General features: G+C 34.3%; 1 protein-coding gene across 2 annotated transcripts in view; it reads left to right on the top strand.

Annotated features, from left to right (window-relative positions):
• Nucleotides 1-14,531, top strand: part of LOC105217605 (carbohydrate sulfotransferase 5) — a 79,045-nt gene extending 64,514 nt beyond the window's left edge. For both annotated transcript variants that reach the window (XM_029043641.2, XM_011192677.3), the window contains exons 2-4: nucleotides 11,832-12,011; nucleotides 12,666-12,867; nucleotides 13,221-14,531. In XM_029043641.2, the coding sequence (XP_028899474.1) occupies nucleotides 11,832-12,011; nucleotides 12,666-12,867; nucleotides 13,221-13,346 (508 nt within the window). In that variant the 3' untranslated portion in view covers nucleotides 13,347-14,531. The remainder of the gene's footprint in view (nucleotides 1-11,831; nucleotides 12,012-12,665; nucleotides 12,868-13,220) is intronic.
• Nucleotides 14,532-17,215: the final 2,684 nt, after the last annotated feature.

Below are 17,215 nucleotides of genomic sequence, written 5' to 3'. Positions count from 1 at the left end.
TTAGATTTTGGAGGAAAATTTGTATTAAAACAGTTTTTTAACTAAAAGTTGATTAAATTCAACATCGTTGATTAAAAACTTTTACAGTACCTAGCTTTTTGTATTTATCAACGATTTTGATCCACCCTTTAGTTATGTATGTTGTATTATTGGTTGAACACTTCTTCTTCTTCTTCTTGACTGGCGTAGACACCGCTAACGCGGTTAAGCGAGTCTACAACAGCGCGCCACGCGTCTCTCCTTCTGGCAGTTTGGCGCCAATTGGTTATACCAAGCGAATCCAGGTCCCTCTCCTTCCATCGGAGGTCTCCCTCTTCCTCGGCTTCCACCAGCGGGTACTGCATCGAATACTTTCAGAGCTGGAGCACTTTCGTCCATTCGAACAACATGACCTAGCCAGCGTAGTCGCTGTCTTTTTATTCGTTGGACTATGTCTATGTCGTCGAATAATACATACAGCTCATCATTCCATCTTCTGCGGTATTCGCCGTTGCCAATGTTTAAGGGACCATAAATGTTCCGCAAAACCTTTCTCTCGAAAACTCCTAGTGCCGTCTCATTGGATGTTGACATTATACACGTTTCTGCACCGTAAAATAGGACGGGAATGATGAGAGACTTGTATAGTTTGGTTTTTATTCGTCGAGAGAAGACTTTACTTTTCAATTCCTACACAGTCCATAGTAGCACCTGTTGGCAAAAGTGATTCTACGTTAGATTTCCAGGCTGACATTGTTATTGCTGTCAATGCTGGTTCCCAGACGTACGAAATTAAAAATAACTTCAAAGTTATGACTGTCAACAGTGACGTGGGAGACAAGACGCGAATGCGCTGACTGTTTGTTTGACGACAGGAGATATTTCGCCGTGTCCTCGTTCACCACCAGACCCATACGCTTCGCTATCCAGTCTGGAAAAAGCAGAACTAACGGCGCGGGTGTTGTTTCCAATGATAGCGATATCATCGGCGTACGCCAGTAGCTGTGTACTCTTATAGAAAATTTTACCTTCTCTATTTAGCTCTGCAGTTCCGTATTATTTTCTCCAGCATCAGGTTAAAGAGATCACACGATAGTGAGTCACCTTGTCTGAAATCTCATTTGGTATCGAACGGCTCGGAGAGGTCCTTCCCGATCCCGACCGAGCTTTCGGTATTGCTCAACGTCAGGGATACCAAATTCAGACATAGCGGCGTAGAGGCAACTCCTGTTCGTGCTGTCGAAGGCAGCTTTAAAATCGACAAAGAGATGGTGTGTGTCGATCCTCTTTTCACGGGTCTTTTCCAAGATTTGGCGCATGGTGAATATCTAGTCAGATGTCGGGTATGCTTTCTTACTTGAACACTTAATTGAATAAGCGAATAAGCCAATTCGGAGACACAGAGAAGCTCACAATGAGATCTTTATATTTATTCTTTCTATTAATTTTCTTTTAATCCCAATTTTGTTACATTTGAATAGATTGTGTATGATTTATATATACATATCATATAAGAAACAATTCGTTTATTCTTAGACACTTTCTTTCACAAACCAGCATGCTTCGAATAAAGTCTACATAAATATGAACATTGCCGTACAGTATTATCGTCAACCCCATTGGCAGAAGACATTTGTAGTTTCATGGTAGAAAAGCTGTTTTATTGTATTGTGAAAACATAAATGTTTCTCTAAGCTGATAATATGATAGATGTTGAACATTACTACATATGTATATACATAAATATTTTGCTGACTTAAAGTCACAGCTGTGATTTAAGCAATACAATTAAATAGAACATATTATGGAAATACTCGACTAACACAAAACGTTGTGAAACTTAACACTACACTAGTATTATCATAATCTCACATATGTATTATATTTATAAACATTCTTGCCTAAAAACTTTATCGTTACTATATTACGCAACAGAATTTTGAATTTGATAATTTATTTTATTTTTAATATTTAATTTTTATTTGTTTATTATACTCTCGCAACGAAGTTGCTTCGAGAGTATTATAGTTTTGTCCACATAACGGTTGGTTGTAAGTCCTAAAACTAAACGAGTTAGATATAGGGTTATGTATACCAAAGTGATCAGGGTGAAGAGTGGAGTTCAAATCCGAATGTCTGTCTGTCCGTCCGTCCGTCCGTCTGTGCAAGCTGTAACTTGAGTAAAAATTAAGATATCTTGATGAAACCATAGGAAGGTTGCTTTCGAAAATGAGCAAAATCGGGCCACTGCCACGCCCACAAAATGGCGAAAACCGAAATTTGTTATGAAGGATCGCATAACCACGCCCACCTCCCATACAAAAGTTAGGTTGAAAATTACTAAAAGTGGGTTAACTCACTAACGAAAAACGTCAGAAACACTAAATTTCACATAAGAAATGGCAGATGAAAGCTGCACTCAGATTTTTTTACAAAATGGAAAAATGGGCGTGGTGTCGCCCACTTATGGGTCAAAAACCATATCTCAGGAACTACTCGACCGATTTCAATGAAACTTGGTTGGTAATAGTGTCCTTACCTCCCAATAATATGTTGTGAAAATTGGCCAAATCGCTTCACAACCACGCCTACTTCCTACATACCAGAACTTTGAAGACGATCTGAAGCGTTTACTTTACAATATATAAAATAAGCACTAGTGAAGATATCGGTGCAGAACTTTGCACAAATGCTACGTTTATAGTGTAGCAGCCCCATTCTAAAAATCGCCGAAATCGGACCATAGGTTTTCAAGGCCCCATTAATCGAACACGAGAACCTCGGTGCTTCTAACCTAATATTATGGTTTCCAACTTTCAATGGACTTTATACAATATATATGACGAGTATGTGGGTCAAATTATGTATTATATAAAATAAATAAAGTTAAATAAATAAATTGCGAGACTATAAAATGTTCGGTTACACCCGAACTTAGCCCTTCCTTACTTGTTTAATATTTAATTTTTATTTATTTATTTTTATTTTATATATCTTTTTTTATTATTTCAAGATAAATATATTTTTTTCTTTTCCACCAACCACTGAATTCAATTGTTCTAAGCATACATATATTTTCAAATTAAATTTTTTGATTTTTTTTTGCTATACATATGTATATAAGATTTTTAACGTATTTCCTATAATTCTGCGGTCAGAAGTAACGACAACCGAAGTTGAATTTAGATAAGGTGTAAACTGTCGCTTTGTGGTTTTAAGTGTTCCACAATAGCAAGTTTTTATAGAAATTGTGGCCACATATCGCACTTCAACACGAAGAAACTTGTTCTAAGCTATTAGCTAAGTGTTACTTGATTATATCTTTGAAAGTATATAAGTTAAGGATTATATCTAGTAAGTATATATACCACAAATCTTATCTCCCTTATAGTTGACTTTTTATGACATCGTAGCTGTGCCGAACTCGCTTAGCTTCTCTAGAATTCCAGTTGTAACCCGTGCTAATCGATTCGTTTCATTTTATATTGATTTGCAACTTGTCAACATAACAATTTTACTCACAATCAGAAATTAAATTGGTTTCGTTTCAAGAAAAGATTAAATCCGTTTAATCAGTCAAACTCCATGCCTGTGAAACAAAAATTAAGATACTTTTTATGTAACTTCTCATCCATATTAGCAATAACTAGCAATTTATTCTCAAGCTTTTTCATAGTCAAAAAGAAGAAATAATGAAAAATAAGTTTTTTAGCCACAAACGAAGACACAAGAGAAGAAAAATTGCAAAATAATGAAATGACTATAAACATAAATGTACAAAAAAACACTATTAAACGCAACTGTATGAGTTTCGAAGGTATATACTTCTTGGCTATTGATATTTTCTGCGTAATCACTGCGAGTAAGTGGTATTATTATTTAGCATCGATAGCACTCCTTGACATAAAATTAATGAGCTCTACAACAGCTTATAAAAATAATAAAAAAATTAATAAGCATGAATGCAATGTCCGTAAAAAATACAAAAAATACAACATTGATAATTTTTTTTTATAGATATTGCGGTTTTTACTCGTGCAAAATATTAAATGTTGGTATGATAAAAGGTTGCGATTAGCAATATAGAAATATAGATATGTATGGAATGACGAAAGCAGCGTTTCAATCAATTTCAAAGAAACAAAAGATTGATCGAAAATCTCAAGCTTTACGTATAGGTATGTTATATTATAGATAAGTTTAATATTAAATCCATCAACTCGAGCTGGAACTTGTATAACACTGTATTTTTCAGAAAATATAAAGACCCACAACAGAACTAAGACGAGTCATTAGGGCTATAGGTATATGTTATGTCGGACGACGCACCACTAGGGAAAACATAAGAAAAACTAGTAAGGAAGGGCTAAGTTCGGGTGTAACCGAACATTTTATACTCTCGCAATTTATTTATTTAACTTTATTTATATTATATAATACACAATTTGACCCACATATTCGTCATATATATTGTATAAAGCCCATTGAAAGTTGGAAACCATAATATTAGGTTAGAAGCACCGAGGCCCTCGTGTTCGATATATGGGGCCTTAAAAACCTATGGGTCGATTTCGGCGATTTTTAGAATGGGGCTGCCCCACTATTAACATAGTATTTGTGCAAAGTTCTGCACCGATATCTTCAATAGTGCTTACTTTATATATTGCAATATAAATGATTCAGATCGTTTTCAAAGTTCTGGTATATAGGAAGTAGGTGTGGTTGTGAAGCGATTTGGCCTATTTTCACAACATATCATTGGGATGTAAGGAAACTATTACAAACCAAGTTTCATTGAAATTGGTCGAGTAGTTCCTGAGATATGGTTTTTGACCCATAAGTGGGCGACGCCACGCCCATTTTCCATTTTGTAAAAAACTCTGAGTGCAGCTTCCATCTGCCATTTCTTATGTGAAATTTAGTGTTTCTGACGTTTTTCGTTAGTGAGTTAACCCACTTTTAGTAATTTTCAACCTAACTTTTGTATGGGAGGTGGGCGTGGTTATTATCCGAGTTCTTTCATTTTTGGACTGTATTAGGAAGTGGCTAAAAAAAAACGACTGCAGATAGTTTTGTTTATATAGCTCTATTGGTTTGCGAGATATATACAAATAACGGATTTGGGGGCGGGGGCACGCCCACTTCTCCAAAAAAACTACATCCAAATGTGGCCCTTTCTGGTGCGATCCTTTGTTCCAAATAAATGTTAGTTATGTGTTTTCAGTTTTCGCCATCTTGTGGGCGTGTCAGTGGTTCCATTTTCGAAAGCAACCTTCCTATGGTGCCAAGAAATAAGTGTGCCAAGTTTGATCAAGATATCTTAATTTTTACTCGAGTTACAGCTTGCACAGACGGACCGACAGACAGACATCCGGATTTGAACTCCACTCTTCACCCTGATGACTTTGGTATATATAACCCTATATCTAACTCGTTTAGTTTTTGGTGTTACAAACAACCGTTATGTGAACAAAATTATAATACTTTCTTAGTAACTTTGTTGCGAGAGTATAAAAACTTCAAGGTCTAAAGTCTCTTCAATTGCGCAAGGCGTATGGGAAAATATGAACTAAATGAATTGTTCTCAGTTAATTAAAGCAAAACTTTTTACAATTAAGTGAGAACAATATGCTTTCAAACGCTTGGAAAGCTGTATTTTGCTTTATTTTTTCGAAGTACGAAATAATATTCATAATACTACTTTTTTTTTTGGGAATACATTTTTATTGTTTGCTTGATTGTCTCAAATTTCATATGCATGCGTATATTTCTTGTACGTGTGTATTGTATGTTGAGATTTGCATCAATAATGAACCCCCCAAAATTGTGAATTAATACAACCTCAGTAGTATATACCAGTCTATGTATATTTCCATGTAAAAATAGAAATTGCATTAGTGTAGCGTGCTCTATTTCGCAGTTTTTGCACAAGCAAGGGGGCTTGTCAATATGGATTCATGATTGACAGTGACATTTTTGTGTCATTCATACATATTTATATATCCTACACTAATGTAGAAGCTTTATTGATATGTTGAGTTTGCTTTCTTTTTATTTTTTATATATATATTTGTTTTTTTTTACCTAAAATGTGAACTAATTTTACAGAAATAATTACAATACGAGGTGTGTTCAAAAAAATTAAATTTATTGAAAAAAGCTTTATTCATTCGTATATATTTAATGTAGTCGTCTTCAAAATAGTGCTCATTCGATATTATGGCCTTTTGCCAACGCTTCTTCCAACCGCCGAAACAACTCTGAAGCTGGGTTTTTGGGATAGTCATTAGCTCTTTAAACCATTTCATTTATGCTTGTAAGACGAAGGCCCTTTAAGGTTCTTTTTATTTTTGGAAATATGAAAAAGTCACCCGTAGTCATGTGTAACAAATATGGGTTGTGGTCTTTTTCTACCATTCTATCACTTGATTCATACTCCAGAAATGAGCAGTCTTCAAAATATTTCCGAACGACTTTTAAATATTATCACAATCTATTTTTAAGCAAAAATAAAATATTTTCAGTTTTGATTATAATTTTCTAGACGCGATCGTTAGAATTTGGTAATATGCGCCACACACTTTTAGTGCATAGACTGGCATTTTTATTTATGTATATTATAAATGCATATATAATATGCATTACAAAATCTGCCACATTTGTGTAGTCGCTTCGCAATAATTTAAATCGAAAAAACTAAACAACTAATGCGTAAGAAATATTTTATTCCTCATAATGATGCATACATCTGTATAAATAATATATGAGATTGGGTCGATCTGATGATGAAAAGTGATGTTATTTAATACAGACAGAAAATTGTGTTAGCAACTTAATTATCGGGATCGTGTTACATAAATTAAAAATAATTTTCCCACAACTCTTAGTGTTGCCATCACTTTCGATAATTTGTTACAATCTAAAAATTAATTTGTATTTCGCAAGATTTTACTTTAGTTTCGAAATAATAAACCTATATCTTAAATTTTTACTATATCTGTTTCTTTGGTTAAAATCTGGAGGCTAAGATTATTCAGCAATTTAAAGTGGTTGCTGCAAGCTTCGAGTTAAGTGTCGCCAAAGTGATTGGTACAGAGCTCAAAATTAAAAAATAAATATTTTTTTTGTCAAACTCGTACAACTTGAGCATTTGCTTCGATTAATGAACAACAAAATAATTTAATTAAAAAAATTTGCATCGGCAATATTTATCCAAATAAAATCTAATAAAAATTTTATTTTCTTGTATTCCAAATACATAATTCGTTTTGCTCTGCTTTTCAGACAAAAATAATTCCCACGCATTTGATGATTTGTTTTCAGCTCAAATTAATTCGAATAACACACATACATGCACACAATGCTTTTTAATATTTCATACCCTGCCAGCCAAAGGTGGTGAAAAAGCTGGTTAAACCGAAGTTTTTTAAACCCACAAAAGTGGTAAAAAAAAGTGGTGAGTTTGCCATAGGCCAGCATAACTGCTTGTGAGTTTTTTAACCACTATTCTCCTTACACGTACGAATACAAAAACAAAATAACCCAAACGTGTGCGTTGGTGTTAGTAATTGAAGAAACATGAGGGGAAAGTGGTTAGGCCTGGCTGGCAGGGTAGCTAAACAAATTGTGCCGATTTTCGTTTGCATTGTGTTTGTGAGTAGCAAAATGTGGATGGGATTTATTTACATATATAAAATTATTTAGAATTTTATCAGTTTTTGTACTTTGAGTTTTATTGTACAGTTTGGGGGGCGAATACAATTGTTTCTGATAAATTTACACATTTAGAGAAAATATATATATTTTCATATTTAGTTACAAAAATGTGTTAATACACCGAATAACAATTATAGGGCGATAATGGAAATTTTGGTGTTCATAAAGATTATTAATTTGTTTTTTAATATTTACCTACGCGGTGATGGTTTATTGGTCGTATGGCTGGAATTTTTTTTAATAGAGGTCTCTTCTCTGTCAGTTACCGTTCAAAAGAGTGTGGAACTCTATATTTTTATTTTTGGACATTAATAAGATCTGTTCAGCTTCTAGTAAAAAAAGCTTCGTACCTGGGTCAGTATATTCGACGTACATTCCATTTTTTGTTTATAAGTAACAAGTAGTGGATCAAGAAATTTGCAAAAAAATTACTCCAAAAATATAAGTACAAATATGATTCGTCACACATTTTCTCCTCTTTCTCTCTCTCAGCACATAACTTCAAGTCGTCACGCGCTTAGAATCCGATTTGTGCGTCACTGTCGGTCGTTATATATAAAGTTCCCTTAAATTTTTTTTTACATTTGCATTTCCTTCCTTCCCATTGCTTAGGGGCCATCCATAAATTACGTCACACGAATTTAAGGACTTTTTAACCCCTCCCCCCTCCTTGTTACAAGTTGTCACATTTTGAACTCTATTAATAATTTCCAAAGACTAGAACGTCTTACACCGCAACATGCAATAGTTTCACATTTAACTATTTGTAAAAAATATTGTGGCTCTCGTACATGTTTAGCATACCAAGTTGCATTATTTTTCAACATCATAGCCTGTTCAATATCCAGTCCAGTAACAGCTGGTGCAACATATTCAGCAACGACTGGAAAATTATCAATGACTAACTTACTCCAAATCTCAGCCAACACATTGCCCGCACTTTCGAAGTTTCGGTTTTCTAGATCTAATTCAGTAGTTCGATTAATTGAATCAAGATGTGACCCAAAAGCATCATGTTTTAATAGTACACCAGTGAGTGATCGGCGTGGTACAGAGCAGTCAGTCGTCTAGCACTCAAGAGCGCAGCAGAGCGGGAAACGATATTGCCCTAAATTTTGAAATGTGATGTCACAAAGCTTTTGACCCCCCCTGCCCCTTGTCACACAATGTCACTTCTGAGTCATACTCTCCCCCCCTTGAAGGTGTGATATAATTTATGGATGGCCCCTTATTGGAAATAGTCCTGAAGAAAACAAGATAAAATTTCTTAAATTTCAACAATTCGGTACGTTTAAGAAATTACCACAAAGCAAGCGACGTTTCATCAAGTCATATTTATGCAACCGTCCTTTATATAAAAAATTTATTTTTGTTTATATTTATTATTTATAATTTATTTGTTGTATTATAGTGTGCGTGTTATATTTTCAAACGCGAAGTTCACTTTATCACTTAGGTATTTCCGCTACTTGTTTTTGCTGTTTGATACTATTTTTAGTAAATAACAAGCATTTTTTGTGTTTAATTTCACGCCGAAAATGTCACTAACCGCGGCGTAACCGCGTAAACAATGCTTGCTTGTGCGCTGGACACCTAATAATCCGATATCTGAAGTCGAAACTCATTCTTCTGAGCCATGATTCAGTAAATTTTATATAACAATCAAACAAGAATAAATGTCGTAATGTTTACTTATGTGAGAAGAGAATGCGGAATGAAACACGAAAAGCAAGAAAATAATCTTTGAATTAGTTGAAAAATAAATTTACAAATTAAAATCATTTCACTTACTGTGTTCTTTTCATACCTAATTAACTAAGTTTGCGAAACATATTTAATTAGTTAATTGCCGTAACGAATTCGATTAAAATAAGTGGAAAATTAAGTTTGAGCGGAACAAAATATGTAATTTTTTTGCTATCAGGAGGAAATTTGGGAACCGACATTGACCATTTTCGGTATTGATACAGTGGAACTTCTATAACTCGAACTTTTGAATTGGCAATAGCGTTTAGAAATCAAATTTCATACAAATTCCTTCCATAAATCGAACTTTTCGACCAGGTCATAATAAAAAATTTAAAATTGTACCCTCGAGGCAGAATTTTAAGAAATTCCTCTATATCGTATCGGAGGCGAACAAAAAATATGATATTACAATACAATGCGCTTCAAAAATGGATCATTTCTTCGACGTTTGATAAGCAAATCACAGTCGTTAATGCGATGAAGCAAATTTCGTTTTGTAAGAAAATGAGGAATCCATATGTAAAGCTTTGAAATTTCCTAGACGTTTATGTGCTTGTGTTACTTTATGCAACTTTAATCTTTCAGCAACTCTCGAGTTGTTAGTCGACAATTTGTAGCGATCAACGACCACATCGCTTTCAAGAGGACTTCCTGAATGTGGTGCATCCTCAAGATCGAAATACTCCTTGCCTTCCGTAGGCAACGCTTACGCGGTTATAGACGAGCTTACAACAGCGCGCCATCTATTCTTCCTTTTGGCAGTTTGACGCCAATTGGTAATACCAAGTGAAGACAGGTCCTTTTTCACCTGGTCCTTCCAACGGAGTTGAGGTCTTCTTCTGCTTCCACCAGCGGGTACTGCATCGAACTCTTTCAAAGCTGGGGCATTTTCGTCTATTCGAACAACATGACTTAGCCAGGCATAGACTATGTCTATGGCGTCGAATAACACATACAGCTCATCATTCCATCGTCTACGGTATTCGCCGTTGCCAATATTCAGAGGACCATAAATCTAGCGCAAAACCTTTCTCTCGAAAACTCCTAGTGCCGTCTCATCGGATGATGACGGGAATGATGAGGGACTTGTAGAGTTTGATTTTAGTTCGTCGAGAGAATTGCCTACTCAGTCCAAAGTAGCACCTGTTGGCATAAGTGATTCTGCGTTGGATTTCGAGGCTAACATTGTAGGTATGTGTTGTTGATGTTGGTTCCGAAGTAGACGAAACTATCTATGTCTTAATAGTTATAACTGTCAACAGTGATGTGGGAGCTAAGACGCGAATGACAGGAGATATTTCGTCTTGTCCTCATTAACTACCAGACCCATGCGCTTCGCTTCCTTATCCAGTCGGAAAAAAGTAGAACTAACGGCGTGGGTGTTGTTTCCAATGATATCGATATCATCGGCGTACGCCAGCAGCTGTACACTCTTGTAGAAGATTGTACCTTTGTTATTTAGCTCTGCAGCTCGTATTCTTTTTTTCATCAATAGATTGAAGAAGTCGTACGATAGTGAGTCACCTTGTCTGAACAGACAGACAGAGATCTCGAATATAATTCGTTTAATGATCTTGATTAATTTAGTATTTACCCTATATTTATGTCGTTCAGTTCCAAGCATTATAAATAACCGTTGTACAAAAAGGTTATACCCCTGTGCTACATGTTGCAAAAGTATAATATAAAAATTAATAAAAGTTTACCATAAACACTGTTTATTCAATATTTATTCATGTCGCATGTGTGTATGTGCTCCATATTGAATAAATATTTATGCACAAATAAGCATGAATAACTTTAACTTTAAATTGATTGTTCAGTGGTAAGCAGCTGCTGCTTGGTAAATAGTATAAAATAACATAATAAAGATAAATATAATACAGAAATGAAATGAAAGACAATATTTGTGCAAAGATATCGTTGTTGACTTAAAGGCTTTATCAACATTGCTACTTTGTAGCGTTTCTTAAGCTTTCAACTATCAGTATTCTATTGTAAATGAAAAATGTGGATCGAATTTTATCTGAAAACGTTTTTGCTTCTGTTTTTGTATTTGATATGTAAACAGAGAAACTTGACCGCTACATATCAGTTAGAAAATTTTCACTCAATCACCGATTATGGCAGTTACGATCAGCATGCGCTTCTTTAACTCTATACTCATTATCCGCATTTGTATCATTGTAAATGGGTATACGGAGTGCGAGTGGTAGTCACTGCAATTGCTTTATTCGGCTTTTGCCGCTAGTTTCATTTAGTGACGTGAGTTGTCATCACATTTTTACACGGCATTTTCACTCTTGTGCGCATATGTTGTATACTATTTGTTGCTCTGCTGCGTTCCAATAGTTTATTAAAATATTTCCTACTTGTTTATTTTTCAGCTTGAACGTGCGTATGATACTGCTGGTGCGCGATCCACGGGGTACAATGCAATCGCGCAAGCATCGCGACTGGTGTGCCGGCAATAGCGATTGCGAGAATCCGCACTATGTCTGTCAAGATCTCGTTGCCGATTATCATGCTGCTGTGGAACTGCTGAAGGAGCATCCATCACGATTCAGGTAAGAGTATATTCGGACTTTCGTTACAACCAACCAAATTCAATGTATCTATGAGTGTATGGAATCGAATTCCTTCTCGATCCACATAATTTCTAGATTTGACATTAAAAAGGGTCAAAGGTTGACGTAAATACTTTTAAACCTTTCTTCAATGGATCGGTTTCAAGACGCCTCTGATCTTATAATATATTTGAATAGACGATTTTTTTTTAATAAAAATTATGCATTTTGAAGTTTAGTACTGATTTGTGAGTCAAAGATACTATTAGACTTATTCGAGGAACCTACGGTTGTATCCCTCAAATAACAGTTATATCTACATAATCGGAATCGGAAAACAAACGGATTTCTATCTGACCGGTACTCCTTTTTAAGAAGACCAATAAGCTTACACGTCGTATCTTGTCCCTGAATTCTTTCCAAAAACCACTACTGTAAGAATGCCTCAAACTCCATATATGGCAGAGAAGTGTTTCGACGATTGGAAGACACGATGGCATAAGTGCATAATAACGAATGGAACTATTTTGAAGGCGAATACAGAATTTTTTTTTCAAAAACTCAAAAATTCCCGTTATTTTTCGAACACACCTCGTATTATTGAACCCAAATTGTGTAAAGAAAAAAATAATAAGATTCCATTTCATATTTCAGAACACTACGTTATGAGGACCTCTCGCTGAATACCTACGATATGACACAAGAGGTGCTACAATTCTATGGACTACCATTTGATCCACTAGTTGAAGAATTTCTCGATACGCATACAAAAGTAAATATCGGTGGCGTGAGCTCAACTTATCGTGACTCGAAATCGGCACCATTTCATTGGAAGCAAGATCTGCGGCCGGATGAGGTATGTACTTACAGTTATACATACATACTCTTAAAATTATTCAAATAACCTGAAAATCGATTATTCGAATATCCGATTTGTAACCGTTCGTATGAATATTAACCGATTAATATTATTCGGATAGTCGTGACATTGCGACTATTCGAATAGTCATTCTACGGCGATTATTCGAGTAGTCGCAATGAACGGTTAACAGAATAGTCAACGACTTATGACTATCTGGGTATTGCAAACCGAATATTATTATTCGAATAATGCCCTATCCGGTTAATTCGTTTAGTCGAATACCAGGAGCTCTAATACACACTCATACATGGCTGTACATCGAATTAATTTGTAAAATTCTTTTACAGATCCAGTATATACAAAAGAACTGCGAAGAGGCCATGCAATTGTGGGGTTATCGTAAGATCGAAAACTTTACCAACTTCCAACAGGCCACATTCGATCCAATCGAATTGCCGCCACCGTTCTCGTGAAGTGCTGCACACAAATATGGTTGATGGTGAATGTTGCAATTATGCAACAAAACACACAATTTTACAACAAACCTAAATCGTTTGTCTCCTAATCTCTGTTTGTAGCTATCTCGCTTATATATATATATATATATGTTTTTTATACCATTTTGTTGTGATATATCGAAGAAGTTAAACATTAAAAAAAAAGAAGAAGAAGAAGAAAACGAACAATGTTACTATGCTAAAATGCTAAAAATAGACGACAGCGGCATAAGAGAGAGAGAGAGAGAGAGAGCAAGTATTTGTAATTATTAATGCGTATCTAGTATTAAGTATAATTATATCCAGCTATATATATATATATATATGTAGATATTCGTAAGACGAGTTCGTTTAGCGCAAAAGCAATTAGTAAGTTCGGGTCGTGAAATATGTGAAATAAATAAGAGCGTTGCTTTTATTGAGTTTCAAACAAAACATAGGCTGAATGAGTGAACTAACGTATCCCAAGTCCGCCCAGACCCATTACAACAACAACAGCAACAATAACACACACACACACAAACTTATCCATACGACATGAAAACGTATCAACAGTGCAGCACTGTAGTAATTTAATTATGTAGTTTAACATAAATATTACGTTCGCATACTTAAATTAAAACTAAACGAAAAAAAAGATTTTGAACAAAACTCGAATTAATTAATTAGTTAAAAATTAAAAAAAAGCAAGTAATATACTTACAAGCATAATACTTAAAAAAACAACACGCGTAGATATTTTTACACTGCATAGTTTTAGGCGTTGTGCATTTTTTGCAAACAGTTTAAAACACTAGGCATACATGCATACATACAAACATATGTAATTATCTAAGTAATTAGTTAAATTATTTTAACAATTTTACGCATTCATTAACGTTTACATTTAATCTAGTTGCGACTAAGAAAAATTATAAATTAATAGTACATTCATGCAAGTTATTTCAAAGCACACAAAACGAACAAAATAAATATATAATATTAAAATCAAATATTAATTTGGAAAACAAAAACAAATAATGCTATTTGTTAGTAGTTGAAAAATATTGCTTTTGAAAAGCGTTCAAAAATAATAGCGTGCATTTTTGTTAGTAGAATAAAAAAAAAAAAACTAAAAGAGTGAGAAGTAAAATTATCAAAATTAAGCAAAAAAGAAAAAAACAAATATCCAAAAAATAGAGCAAGCATGTATGAAAATCGTTAAAACGTTTGTCACATATCGTTAGCTTAATACTATAGCGCATACAATGGCGTGTTGGAAAAAAATTACAACAAATTTATGATTTCTTAAATATTTTGAATGTAAAATTTAAACAATCTAAATTTTATTTGTAATATCTTTCGAACCGACTGGATTACAAATTAAGCATTTAAGCATAAGGGTTTTTCAATAGGGACGCTACAAAAGTTGACTGATAGGAACAGCAAACGGCGCCATATTTTTTCCCGCTCTTTGACATTTCTCTTCAGTAAGGTTTGTCATTTCATCATGGAAATCGAAATTATTAAAATTTATTACCGAAATTCGGAGTTCAGTGCCTTCAACTTTAAGAGCGGCTACGTCCAATTTATGATCGTCATAATCGTCCTGTCAGTTCAACAATTGAGCGTCTAGTGGAAAAATTTGAATTTCACAAACAGTCTCAGTACAAAATGTTCCCGTGCCAGTGAGACAAAGAAGTGCCCGTAGTGTCGAGAATATTGCTGCCGCTAGCGCATCAATCGTGGAAGACCCAAATCAGCCCTTCACACGTCGTTTTCGAGTGTTGGCCTACATCCTAACGATCAAATTGACGCAAGATACTGAAGCCGCTTGACCACCAAAATCGTCGTATGTTCGTGAATTGGGTTGAGCAACAACTTGAAAATGATCCGGATTTTTATCGAAAAATCATTTTCAGCGATGAGGCTCATTTCTGGCTTAATGGCTTCGTCAATATGCAAAATGTGTGTTATTGGTTAGGCAGCAATCCACACGTACTCCATGAGTCACCAATGCAACTCGAAAAAAATACGGTTTGGTGCGGTTTGTGGGCCGGCGACGTCATTGGACCGTACTTTTCCGTAATGATCAAGACCGGCACGTCACTGTGTATGAGAATCGCTACCGCTCAATGATAATCGAATATTGTTGATTCGCATTCGATGATATGGACTTGGACAATATGTGGTTCCAACAGGACTGCGCCACAAGCCACACAGCGAAAGTCACAATCGAATTATTAAAAACCAAGTTTGGTGAACGTGTCATCTCACGAAATAGCCCAGTCTATTGGGCGCCTCGGTCGTGTGATTTGACGCCGTTAGACTACTTCCTGTGAGGCTACGTCAAGCTTGTGATCTATGCCAACAAGCCAGTGACAATTGATGAAATTCGAACGTGAAATTGCAGCAGTATCGGTCAAATTATGCTTGAAAGCCGTCGAAAATTGTGTGCAGCGTCTGGACTTCTAAAAGCGAGTCCGTGGTGGCCTTGCAAACGAAATTTAGTTCCGTACATACATAATGGCATCGAATGTACTTTCACAGGAATAAATAATTTCATTGATATCACAAACCGTTTTTGTAGCGCTCTTATTGAAAACCCCTTTACTTGAAATGTTCTGCGGTGTGACTAGCAAAAATTTTTTTTTAATTATCTGACATTAAAGCGCAAAATTTTCACGAATTTATTAAAATTAAGATATTTTTAAATTTTTTTTTTTGATTAAAAGTGGATCCTTCTTTTGTTATCAATGCGATGACTTACAAGCAAACGAATGTGTAAGCGTGTGTAGCTCGTCGCTGCTCTTCGTATTTGACCACTAATTAGTAGAATTCGTTAAAATACTCTTTTAAAACTTGTGTGTATGTATTAGGCTAACGACACGAAAATAAAAATAAAAAAAACCGAAATTTGTTAGAAATATTTCTCAAAATACTTAAAAAATCACAATTAATTAATAATATTATTTGAGCTCACTGCGAAATTCTCTAACTAAAAATGTTATAGTAAAGTTAATGAAACGTGACATATTGTATATGGTATGCTTTGAGAGTTGAATTTAGAAAAAAAAAAATTATTATTTTTATAATAATAAAAAAATAAAAAATAATTAAAAAAAAGCAAATAAGTCGAAAATTGTACTAAACCCTTTGTTGCTATATAATTTTAAACTGGATCAAATAACTTAAAAAGTGTAAAGAAATTGCGAAGCAATATTGATGTAATTTTATGATATCTCATATATAAAATTCTCGTAGTACATATATAAAATTTGAACAAAATAATTACGATAAGCATTTATGTTTAATTTTAAATAGACAAAAAATTGTATACAACAACAACTACTAAACTGTATGTATATAATTTTTTGGTGCAATAATTTTATTAATTATAATTGTATTAGAAATGTAATTGCCGATTTGTTTGTTAGCACAACAGCAAAGAAGGCATTGCATGCGCAATAAATGTTACATATTAGCGAAAAAAATATAAAATTTTTATTTTTTATATTTATTAAATTAAAAGTTTCAAAAATAAATTTGTTGTTTTATTTTCATCACATATAAGAGAGAAAAATAGTTAAGGCAGCAATAACTTGTTGCAGGTCTAACTTTATTAAATTTTAAAATACAGTTGAACTTACCCAACTCGATTCACCATAATCCACAAAAAATTGCCGAGTTAGAGAGACTTCCGACTTATAGAAGAAAATTTTTATGAAATTTGACTTCTATTGCCAATTGAAAAGTTTGAGTTATGGAGAACTTCGATTTATAGAACTTCGAGTTATGGAAGTTCAACTGTAATTTGTTATAAATTTCAAAATTTTCAAACGGCAATGGTATACCGTAAGTGGTGT

This window comes from Zeugodacus cucurbitae, chromosome 3 (genome assembly GCF_028554725.1).
Source record: "Zeugodacus cucurbitae isolate PBARC_wt_2022May chromosome 3, idZeuCucr1.2, whole genome shotgun sequence".
NCBI classification, from domain to species: Eukaryota; Metazoa; Arthropoda; class Insecta; order Diptera; family Tephritidae; genus Zeugodacus; species Zeugodacus cucurbitae.
This window is presented reverse-complemented; position numbering and strand designations above follow the sequence as displayed.